The 12,763-nt window shown below is 34.2% G+C and overlaps 1 protein-coding gene across 2 annotated transcripts in view; it reads left to right on the top strand.

Moving 5' to 3' along the window:
• Positions 1–12,763, top strand: part of PIAS1 (protein inhibitor of activated STAT 1) — a 124,021-nt gene that overhangs the window by 29,246 nt on the left and 82,012 nt on the right. The window contains exons 1-2 of one of the 2 annotated variants that reach the window (XM_059180920.1): positions 3,346–3,367; positions 4,019–4,463. In XM_059180920.1, coding sequence (XP_059036903.1) covers positions 4,022–4,463 — 442 coding nt within the window. In that variant the 5' untranslated portion in view covers positions 3,346–3,367; positions 4,019–4,021. Of the gene's footprint in view, positions 1–3,345; positions 3,368–4,018; positions 4,464–12,763 lie in introns of those variants that run through there. The other variant, XM_059180919.1, reaches the window with a different exon arrangement.

Genomic DNA, 12,763 nt, shown 5'->3' on the forward strand with positions numbered 1-12,763 from the left:
TAAGAAAGAAATGAAAACAGTTTTACCTGATATATTTGAATATGTTAAAAGTTACACTTTTATCAGTTACAGTTTATCAGTTTTATCAGATGAATTAGTAGTTACCTAGAAAACAAAGCAAATGCACAAATGGTGCAGTGATTAACTAAGGAAAGCCAAAGTTCTACAGAATGGAAGAGTAATCATGATATTATTTACAGCTGTAATAATAATGTAAACGACAACTGATTCAAACAAAAATTGTGAGGGGATATGGGGGTAGAGATAACACAGAGCCCAATAAGTCATTTTTTTCCTAGAAGGAAAAATTTTAGTAACACATAGACCTGCTGTATAGAATATAGTGAAAAATGCCATAAAAAATAGCCAAAAAGACTTTAAAGAGTTTGCCCTAGGAATGTGAAAAGTGAGGGTGGGGAGGGGATCTGTGTTTTCTGGTCACACTAGTTGACTTTTTAAACTGTGTGCATGTATGCTTGATTAAAAAAATTAATTTTAAAAAGATGCCCTTCACAGAATGCTTTCCGTACAGTGTATATACATCTCTCAGGCATTCTGAATTTCCTGGGGTTCTGACAACTCTATCATTTGGAGATATAGTCGCCAGAATGCTATTTGAGGAGATAATGATTTCTAGTAGTAGCAGTGGTTGATGTTATCCTTAGTTATAAATATTCATTTTGTTGTGGTGCTAACAAATGGAGATTTTTAAACACATGATGGATTAAAATATATTGCTCTTCAACATCTCATATATAAGTGTTTAGTTTTCCTCTGTGTTGTCAACACTTTGCATTGTGAATTGACTGCTCCATGCTTCTCTGAAACTTTTCGGTTGAGTGATGCTTCAGATGTTTGTGTTTCCTGGCCCCTTTTATTTATTTTTTAAAAATACAGCATGCTTATTACAGTCCTTGAGAGTATGCAGCAGCTGCTCCAGTTACAGCTGTGGATAGTACTCCATCTTTCACTAAACCTGATTTTAAGGTGCAGTGGTTAATTTGAATCCAGATGCATTCTTATCTGAATCACCCTTTTTTTTTTTTTTTTAAAGATTTTATTTATTTGTCAGAGAGAGAGAAAGAGAGATATCACAAACAGGCAGAGAGGCAGGCAGAGGCAGAGGGAGAAGCAGGCTCCCTGCTGACCAAGGAGCCCGATATGGGACTCAATCCCAGGACGCTGGGATCATGACCTGAGCTGAAGGCAGCCACTTAACCAACTGAGCCACCCAGGCATCCCTGAAGCACCAATTTTTTTAAAGCCAAAATTTTGGTGCTTGAAATGGAGATTGAATGTTTAATCAATTAGTCTTTTAAAACGTTTTTCTCTTTCCTAATTGGAAGTGTAACAGCATAATATTTGGAGCAGTTGTATAATATTCAACAAATTTCTTAACCTGCGTAGGCCTCAGTTTTCCTGTCTGTAGAATGAGGACAATACTTGCTGCATAATTGTCAATGATAATTACACATCCTGAAAAAACAAAAACAAAACTTATGCTTATGTCATCAACTTTATTCTTTTGACTGTCACACAAGAGGTTTTATTTTATGTGAATTGCCAGTGTGTACTTCCATATAACATAAAATAATACATCTGTGCTGCATCCTTATACCTGTAGAGTCAGGACAAAAACTCATTGGGGAAAAAGCCTTTGATAATCACTGAATTCAAGTTTATTTGTGTTTGACCTAGGAGAATGCAGTTGAAGTGGGAAGACATTGTTCTCTTTCTAAAATTTATACTGTGTTCTCTTTAAAATGAAGTACATTTGACCAGTGCCAATCTAAACTTACTTTTAACTGATAATCTTTGAATCATAATTTCTGTTATTTCTCCAAATGCAGAAGCTTACTTATAGTTGAAGTCCCAGTTCCTTTTAAAATAAGTAATAAAAAAATCTTTAAAACTCTTGTATTCTTAGGACATTTTGGATAGTAGGGAGAAATTGATAGCTTGCTGATATTATAGTTAGTAATTAATCTCTGATCATATCTAAAAAAGAGAAGCATTTATAGGATTTGGGGGAGGCTTTATTTGTAAGGCCTATAGTATTTCTTTGCCTTTTAGTGAACATAAGAGTTTGGGAGTTCATTTGCATTTGTATTGTAGTTATATGTATAACTTACCATTGTAGATTCTACCCCACCCTTTGGTGTGACTTGTTTATTTCATTCTTTCATTCATTTCTTTATTCATTGTCCAGTCATTTGATGTGTTTCTACTGTTGTCAGGCCCTAGTGTTAGATGATAATGGTGACATTGGTATGTGCCCTGGAAGACCTCAAACTGGTCATGGACTCACTTGTCCAAATAGAAATTTATAAAAAAGGCAAGACAAGTGCTAAATAAATGTATGCAAAGTGACCAGTAAAAGTAGTGAGAGTCATTAATATTGCCAGGCCTAATTGGACTAAGGCTGAGAAAAGCTAGAAATTGAGGAAACAGTATTTTTCAGGCCAGAGAAGTAGGGTAAAGGCACATATATGTTTGATAGCCAGATATATTTGATATAAAGTCTTTATACACTGTTTTCTCACTATTTGATTTTTAAATTTACTTTGTTTGCACTCTTAAAATAGCTTCCAGAGGATTGGCTAGGGTGGGGTGGCCTCTCAGGTAGTGGCAGTGAGTTAGGAAAGGCAGTTTATCTTTTGTGTATTGCTGTTAGGCCTGAGATGAGGGGATAAAACAGTGGGGGAAATAGAGAGCCAGTGGTAAGCTTACATGTGTCTTCTACCCTAGCATCTCCCTGTCGGTGGTGGTCAAGTCAGGATTCTGCTGTTAATACTGTATGATCTTGGGTAAACCATTTCTTCTCTCTGGATTCCATTTTCTTCCACTTTAAGATGAGAGGGTTGGTATAGTTGGGCATTTCTTGTTGGTAGTCTCTTAGTAATGGGAGAAAAAGGAGAAAGTGACCAAACAAGTTTGGGAACAAAGAGTTAAACAGATTTTTTTTTTTTTTAAAGATTTTATTTATTTTACTTGACAGAGATCACAAGTAGGCAGAGAGGCAGGCAGAGAGAGAGGGAGAAGGAAGCAGGCTTCCCGCTCAGCAGAGAGCCCGATGCGGGGCTCCATCCCAGGACCTGGGATCATGACCTGAGCCGAAGGCAGAGGCTTTAACCCACTGAGCCACCCAGGTGCCCCTAAACAGATTTTTAAAATTACAACCTTCCACATTATGGCATGTGGATTGAATTCCTATACTTTTTAGCCTGGCCTTGCTAGTGGAGTGAGTCAATATTATGTTTCCAGCTCTGTCCTTTTCCTAAAGCTTTAGTGAAAAGAGCGTGGACTTTAGAATCCTACATATCTGGATTTGAATCCTGACTGCGACTTTGTAGCTATGTGGCCTTAGGTAAGTTATTTGACCTTTCTTAACTACATAGTTTCTTCATGTATAAAGAAGGAAGGGGATAATAGCTTGTGGAGATAATAAGATTTAGTGACAACCATATGAAAATACCAAGTATATTTGGTAAATACGGGGTCAAAAAGGATATATAGTTTTTAAGTCCTACAAATTCCAGGGTCAGCATAGAATGTAATACCTGGTAATATGTTATTTATACCCTGCTTGCATCTGACGTTTGAGGTAGGCATTTATGTGTTTCGTATATACTTATATACTTTTACCCCAAGAAAACAAATGTTCTTGAAGCCTCATCGTTACGTTTTGCCATCTGCATAGCAGTCAGCACTCTCTTGATGACTCAGGAGGCTCTTGATGAATGAATACCTGACAGTTGCATTGAAATAGGGCAGTGAGGTGAGACATGGTTCTGACTGGTGTATACTTCATCTTACATTTTTCATAACCATGGGTAGAAGTCACTGAATTTATGAATATTAATTTTAAAATTTTTTCCATTACTTATTTTAAGCTGGAAATAACTAGAATTGATTGTAACTGAGCTGGCCTTTAAAGCAGACCATGAGGGGAAAGGGTTTAATATTGTGAATTATACTCTTGGAATACTAACACTTTACATTTTGTTTTGTCTCTAAGCAAATGGTTATGAGCCTTAGAGTTTCTGAACTCCAAGTACTGTTGGGCTACGCTGGGAGAAACAAGCACGGACGCAAACACGAACTTCTCACAAAAGCCCTGCATTTGCTAAAGGCTGGCTGCAGTCCTGCTGTACAAATGAAAATTAAAGAACTCTATAGGCGGAGGTTCCCTCAGAAAATCATGACGCCTGCGGACTTGTCCATCCCCAATGTTCATTCAAGTCCTATGCCAGCAACTTTGTCTCCATCTACCATTCCACAACTCACTTATGATGGTCACCCTGCATCATCACCGTTACTCCCTGTTTCTCTTCTGGGACCTAAACATGAACTGGAACTCCCACATCTTACATCAGCTCTTCACCCAGTTCATCCGGATATAAAACTTCAAAAATTACCATTTTATGATTTACTGGATGAACTGATAAAACCCACCAGTCTAGGTAAGATTATTCTATAATGGTTATTTGGTTACTTGGGTGTGGGGGTGGGGAGATATTCAGTTTGACCTAGTTTATTATTCATGGTGAATAGTAGTGCAATTCTTTGATAGTAGCATTCAGATTACAATAAGTGTCTTTCAGTTTTAAACAAAATCAAATATAAGCTGTCTTTTAGGCAAAGAAAAAGTAGAGTCAAGTTTCCAGTGATGGTTGCTGACCCAGTAAATACTAAAAAGTTTCCAAGAACATAAACTTTTATTAAAGTGTAATATTTTAGATTGTTGATTAGTATTTTACAGTAACCTTTACAAATTAAAAAAGTAAAATGTAGTAATACTACCAGCCTCTGAATTTAATACTTAATTTTCAGGAGTTGATGACATCTAAAACAAATGACTGAATAGTTTTGATTATTTAAATGAGTTAATGGTTTTAATTATTATAAAAGATTTGAGCTTTGATGTGTAGTATTTCAGTTTCAGCTGACTTTTCAAGTGGATATGTGTGCTTTTAGGTGCACACATGATCATGGTTTATAATATTGAAATTTATTTACTGTGTTTTTATCATCGTTTGATTAATATTTGGGATATTAATAGAAATTAAGTATATTAACTGATCTGTAATTTTAATTTCTTCAGTACTGCCTTGCTTTATTTAATGTAGAATAAAACTGACTATTGTGATTTCTGATACCTTTGTCAAGATGTATTTTAAATATCAGATGTCAAGGTGCTGGTTTATTATCATAAATTAGTGGTTGACAAACTGTGGCCAGCAAGGCAGATTCAGCCTGTGGTCTGTTTTTTATGATCTAATAAGCTAACTTGTGCGCACGCACATCTCTCTGTCTGTTTATATTCCCAAAGGGTTGCAAAAAAAACCGAAGACAAGAACAAAAAGAATAATATGTAGTAGAGACCATGTTTGTCTGCAAAGCCTAAAATATTTACTATCTGACCTTTACAGAAAAAGTTTTCTAACCCTTGTTATAAATCAGTAAACATTACAGCTTGGAGGATTGGTTAGTGTTAAATTTTGAGAATATACTGAAATTCTTTGAATGTGGAAATATGTTTGTTTTTAATTTAACAGGATTTACCTGAATAAATTAAGTTTATAGGAATCATTTTTAAACAACATGAATTTTATACCACATTATATTATTTTTAAAATAGCTATAACAAGGTATATAACAAGATGTAACTTAACACTTGTCAAGAACCTATGCTTATAAAACTTACACATGCTCATTATAAAAAATGAAAGTGTTGAAGTCCCTTTCTCATTAGTAATTTAATGCGTGTGCATATATAAACAAGTTAACATTTCTTGCTTTTCAAGAAGGAATCTTATTTTATACCCTATTCTGTGACTTGCCTTTTTTCCCCCTAATGTAGACATCTCTCCTTGTATGTCTTCTTTCTCCTTTTTCACTGAAGGCCGTGTATACACACATGCACACAATATATGAGATGTATATACTTATATATGCACACACACATATTTTCTAGCTCATTTCGTATTAAACTATATACTGTTACATGATTTAAATCACTCCTCTATTAAAAGACAAATTTTTCTTATTTTTTGCTGCCAAAAACTGTGCTCTAGTGAACATCATCTGAAATATAAAAGGAAAAAAGATGTTGGTGGCTTTTTAAAAATTTCATTCCCTGTTCTCAAATTCTCTTCTGGTTTTAATTAATGTATCTTGCTGTTTTCATTTTCTGTAATATAAATCTCAGGTACCAGTGTGAATAGATGATGTTTAAATATGTATCTAAATTTTGTTATAAAGAGTAGAAATGCAAACTGGACACAGATTATGGTTATACTTGATAATAGTTTAAACAAATTAGAATTTAGAGAATTTTAAGTCAATTTTTATTTCACTTAGGTACTTTCCTTGAATATATTTAAGTGTTAATTTCTAATCATCTACACTGATGGTCTTTTCATGCCTTTTTAGCTTAACTTTCCTATCATAATTTACATTTTATATTTTACTGCTTTTTTTTTTTATTTTTAAGATTTTATTTACTTGAGAAAGAGAAAGAACATAGAGGGAAAGGGAGAACCAGACCCTCCCTGAGCAGGGAGCCGGATGCGGGGCTTGATCCCAGGACTCTGGGGTCATGACCCGAGCTGAAGGCAGACGCTTAACTGTCTGAGCCACTGAGGCATTCCTAGGCAGTAAATTTTAAGTCATTTTCCCATCTTTATTCTTTATCTGGAAACTTATAAATTACTTCAGTCTGCTGTTTTTGTGTGATAATTCAAAAATAATGCTATAAAGTTTTTTCCCCATCTTTGATGACCATTAAGTAAACCCTTGTATTTATAAAATTGGGTTGAAGTACTAAAATATTTCCCATCAGATTTATTTAATTAGGCTTTCTTTGTACTGTCAGTTCTTGTTATTTGCATATTTTGTGTTTGTGAATGTCTGCTATCTCAAATTTATTTGTAATTCTAAAATCATTACAAAAGTTTCATGATTATTTATGGACATGCGTGGAATGGTGAAAAATCTGAGTCTTCTGACTTGAACTTTCCCATAAGGTGACTCTTGCTTTCTTGTTTTCAGCTCTCATACTGCAAGGACATGTCCTCTTTTGTTCTCTATTTAATGCCTTGTTTTTTGCATTTTTGTGCTTTTTGTTGGTGATTTCAGTTTTAAATAGCAGCTAACCATAGTGCTGAAGCTCTGTCTAGTGCTCTGAATGCGAAAAGGCTCTGATGCACCCAATGGAGAAAAAAGTAACATATGTATTCAGTTTTGTTCAGGCATGAATTAGTGCTGTTGGCTCTGAGGTCAGTGTTAATGAATTGTATTATTAAATAAATAAAATTATTATTAAGTAATAAGTGAATTCTGTATTAAGTAAGGTGTCCTTGAACAGAAACACATCTAAAACAAGATTACATAGTGATTAGTTGATAAAAATGTGATCAGGGCTTGCAGGAACCTAGCCCTGTGTATTCCCAAGGAGCAGTGGTTCAGTATTCACTAATTCATTGTTTTGGTGACTTTATAGAACAGTTACCACACATAATAAAAATTGTACATTTGAAGTATAATTTGATCTGAATACTAGTTTTTATTGAATAAATCTATTGTTTGTTGTGTACACATAATGAATAGATGTTAATTTAGAATTGCTTGGTGCTTTATAAATAGATTTCTAATTTCTCATTTTTGTCATAGAATTAAAAGTCATCATTTTAGTTATGCATAAAACAGTCTTACCAGAAAGTAATTTGTGGATGTTTATTGATTCATTAAATATATAGGGGTGGGAATGTTCAGTAAATCTGAGAAAGACTTATTGAAAGATTTTGAGTAATTTGCAGAGTTTGGGATGAACATCTTTTAAAGCCCTGTTTGGCAAAGAACAAAATAAAAAAAAATCTATAAGATGCTTTAATGTTACTAAAAGACTACTTCCCCTTCATTAAATAATCAAGTGACTACTTTATCATGGAATTCAGTTTTCTAAAGGATTACTTTTGCTGGTAGATCATTTGTTTTAAATGTAGGAAAATGGTATTTCCTGAAAAATTAAATGGCTTCTGGCGTTCTCTTTGTCTCTAAACATATATATATATATATATTTAAAATCATTATAACCTGAACATATATATAACCTAAACATATATATATATTTAAAATCATTATATCCTCTTAAGAATTAGTTGTGACCTATAGCCAGCTAGTTCATTACATTATCACTTGCGTCCAGAATGTGACAAGTAAATTTAATTTTTCATCCCTCCCCCACTTTGGCCTTAACCATTAGATTTAAATGGATTTTAAGATGTTCTTATGTAACTGAATGGTTTTCTGCTGTATGGTTCATGTTTCTAACCAAAATCACAATAGTTTTGGTATCCCCAATTTTATTAGGTAATTGTTACCCATTCTTAAACTCTTTTTTTTTTTTAAGATTTTATTTATTTATTTGACAGAGAGAGATCACAAGTAGATGGAGAGGCAGGCAGAGAGAGAGAGAGGGAAGCAGGCTTCCTGCTGAGCAAAGAGCCCGATGCAGGACTTGATCCCAAGACCCTGAGATCATGACCTGAGCCGAAGGCAGCGGCTTAACCCACTGAGCCACCCAGGCGCCCCTCTTAAACTCATTTTGTTATTTCTTGAACAGTGAGTAATTTTAAGGTCCTTCATTTTGGAACCACATATTAAAGAGAGTTCCTTTCATTTTCCATAGTTAACTAGAAGGATAGTGAGATGAAGGTGGTTGATTATTTTTGCCTATAATTAAAATCCTGTTTGTTGTTTTTAGACTTACATACTTTTTAAAACCTTTTCCATGAGTCTAAGATTTCCCCTATATCTATCTGTTCCTTCCCCCACCCAGAATTGAGTTCACTTTCTTGCGTGTTCTTGTAACATTTTGTTGTTAGTTCCTCAAAGTGGAAAGGTTCTGCTGTATTTATCTGTATATTCCCATAATAGCTATCTGTGAATTTGTTATATGGTAGTTGCTCAGTAAACATTTATTACCTCTCTAGTTTATTTAAATACAGTAGATAGAGTCTTTTATTTCACTCTGATTCAGTGAATTTTAATCATTTTATCATTCAGATAACAACCAAGGTATACCATCATAAAAAGTGGCTTATGATAGAGTAGGGAGGAAAGAGTTGTCCTTCCCTTTATTGTTTCCACCCCCATTTTGATCTCTATGGTCAATAAATGACTTGGATATTTAATATATTCTCCCATTTCCCCCCAATTACAAAAATATATATTGCATGTTTAATATAGACTCCATAGACACTACTTAACTTTAGAAAGTAATTTAAAAATATTTCTGTTGTGTTCTAGTTAGTCATTGTTTTGTATGTATATGTGTTTGTGTTTATTTCTGATTTTGTTTTAATGAAAAGGAGAATCTCAAATACTGAGTTAACCCAGGAGATTCTTAGCCGCATATATTATTGACCCATATCAATAAAGAATGGGGCACAGTAAATTACAATCTTCATAGTATATTGAGTACCATGTGTTAGAAATGTACTTTGAAGTATCTTATTTGTACACTGTGTCACTCTTTGTGTTTCTCAGCTATCAAATTTACAATTACGAAAGTCAAGAGGACAAGTTATTCTGGATTAAAATATCTTATGTTCATTCAGAGGCAATATATTTTCCTTCAGTTCTTTAATATTATTTTATTTAGAATAATAAAATTGTTTTGAGTATTATTGTTTTGGATTTTTTTTAGAGTATTACTGTTTATATTGTTTACATTGGCCTGTGTTAGAACATAATGGCAAAAACAAAATATTTTCACAGTGATTAGAAGAATATTTGGTTTGATTCAGAGGGGTAAACATCCATTAATACTCAGTTTTATGTTTGCTAGTGATTTAGTTATTTCTGTTTTCCTTGACTCAGGTAAATTTTTCAAGGAGCAAGTACATTTTTTTAAAAAATGGTGGTTTTAAGTATTTTTAATAATTTAAGGTATTTCAAAGGCTAACAGAAAACAGCTTTGCCTTCATTTAGAGTACTTGTGTAGAAGTTTATTGAGTCATCTCTCAGATTTGATTTTTCTCAAATTCAAGCCAAATTATACCTTCTAAAGGGTTGTCTTCAGGTTTTTATTTTTCATTCATTCATTTTTATTTAGAAGATTTTATTTGTAAGTAATCTGTACTCCCAACATGGGGCTCAAACTCACCACCCTTACTTAGATCAAGAGTCACGTGCTCTGTTGAGTGAGTCAGCCAGGTACCCCCCTTCTCTGGTTTTTAACGGTCTCAGGTTATACATCTGAGTAAGTTCATATCATGTGTCTTTGGATTTCCCATAGAATGGTATGAGGAATAATAATTGTTGAGCATTATTTCTGATGTTCTCATTCAGTGTTCTAATTGATCACTGAAGGATACAACATTTCCTCTTATCCAAATTGGAACCAACTGATAAAAATTATACAGAATAACTTAAACATTTTATTTTAATGTAAAACATATTAATGTATATTTACGTGCCAGTCTTTTGGTGTAGGTCAAAGCCTTTCTTTGAGACCGCAGATTTTCCAGTTTTAGTTAGTGTTTTTTTTTAAAGCAGAGAGAATTTAAAGACTTGTGTAGCAGTTTGAGTGTAGAATCTGTTACAACTGGGGAAAAAATCTTTTATAGTTATTCCACTCCATTTCATTGCATTTTTTAAAAGCAGCTTTTGTTGGGTCTTTGCAGAGCATTCAACTTAGTTTTCATGAAAACAGCAGCTCTTTCTTTTTGCACTTATATTTCATCAGTTTTGTAGTATTTAAGTTTCATAATTGCAGGTGCAACTGGCATACACAGAGTTTATTTGAGAATAAACACCCCTGGCTCTCCAGTGCTTTTGCACTGGAGAGTGTTCTGCTGGTACAAGCAGTCACCTTGCTAGAGCACCAGTCAGGATGTATGGAGGCCATGGAGAACATCAGTTCATTTAAGAGCAAGTCAGTTAAGAGGGTTAACTCTCCAAAGATAAGGAAATTAGGAGTTTATTTGTTCTTTTGCTTGAGAATAATTTAACTGGTTTCTTCTTCGGAGGAATAAAGTAGATTATAATTTTTATGGTTGAGGTGTTTTTGTTGTTTTTTGTTTTTAAAGAAAGCATCTTCTGGGGTATCTGGGTTGCTCAGTTCGTTAAGGGTCCAACTCTTGATTTAGGGTTGGGTTATGATCTCAGGGTTGTGAGATCAAGCCCCACATTGGGCTTTGTGCTGGGCGTGGAGCCTGCTTAAGATTGTTTATCTCCTTGCTGCACATGCCTTCTCTCTAAAAAAAAGAAAAGAAAAAAAGAAAAAGAAACTTCTTTTATCTCCCTGTCACTTCTTTGGGAGGGGTAGATGGGAAGAAGTTTAGGAGAAGTAAGGAACTAATAAGTAAATGATGTTTTTAATTGTATAGTTTTATGTTTGTAGTCTTTCTTTAGAACTCACTATCGTTTAATTGTTTCCTTTTTGAGGACAATGATTGTAAAGGAAAGGCTAAAATGAAGTAAATTCACAGGCATTTTTTCTTAAATTTGATTTTTAACTAAAAATTGTCATAAAATACTAGAAATTGTGAAGATGGTCTCCTCTTGGTCCACCTCAATTCTTTTTTTTTTTTTTTTTTAAGATTTTATTTATTTATTTGACAGAGAGAGAGATCACAAGTAGGCAGAGAGGCAGGCAGGGACAGAGCAGAGAGCAGAGAGCCGCTGAGCAGGGAGCCCATTGCATGTCTTGATCCTAGGACCCTGGGATCATGACCTGAGCTGAAGGCAGAGGCTTAACCCACTGAACCATCCAGGCCCCCCCCCCCCCCACTTCTTTTTAAAACTTGATTTATTTATGTCCACCTCAATTCTTAAAATGAAATATTTTTTAGAAAGCATTTGGATGCTACAGACTGAAGTATCTGAAATACTAAGACACTTTAAATGATCACATGGATATCATTTCTTCAATTTGTGATCAAATAAGTCGCTTGTTTATGTTTTTGGTTTTTTTTCTTTTTTAAGATTTTATTTTTAAGGAATCTCTACATCCTGTATAGGGCTGGAACTTCAAACTCCGAGATCAAGAGTCGCATACTCTACCAACTGAGCCAGCCAGGCACCCCCTATCTTTCTTTTTTTAAAATCCTGGAAGGTGGCTTCTGTTTACGTTTTAATGTTTGTTAAACAATCTTTTCCCATTAAAAATCATGAATATCTGTCATCTGGGTTAATTGTATTTGCATTTTCCTGAGCTTTGTTACAGCTAGTTCTTACTTGATGTAGATACTTCATAAGGAAGACCCCAGCATTCTAGGTGTGTTGGGTTTATAGTCTCGATATTTTAGAAAGCTAGGTTGATTGCTTTCCTTTTTAAAACAGAACACTTCTATATAGAAAATTATAAGTATTTTAGGCTTGGGAAGATGTATGAATAATTTACAGAAAAGGTTTGAAATATATAATTCATGCATATTAAATTCATGTTTATAGATGTGTGTGTGTGTGTGTGTGTGTGTATAAATTTGGGTTTTGCCTTAGGAAGAAAGGCAGCAGATGCTTTAGCACTTCCAAATAGTTAAAATGATCCATCTTGTTTTGTGTAGCATGGGTAAGGTTTCTGCTGTATCTTAATAACGTTGATTACCAGTGTTTTCTGCCAAGGGCTCCTCTGGCATTGGATTAGATTTCATAGTTTCCTTCTCCTCTCATTTTTTTATAATTGAGTTTGCCTTCCTCCACATGCTTGATAGCCACTGCCTGAAGATCAGGTGATGCAAATTCAAGGACGCAG

This window comes from Mustela lutreola, chromosome 7 (genome assembly GCF_030435805.1).
Source record: "Mustela lutreola isolate mMusLut2 chromosome 7, mMusLut2.pri, whole genome shotgun sequence".
Classification (NCBI taxonomy): domain Eukaryota; kingdom Metazoa; phylum Chordata; class Mammalia; order Carnivora; family Mustelidae; genus Mustela; species Mustela lutreola.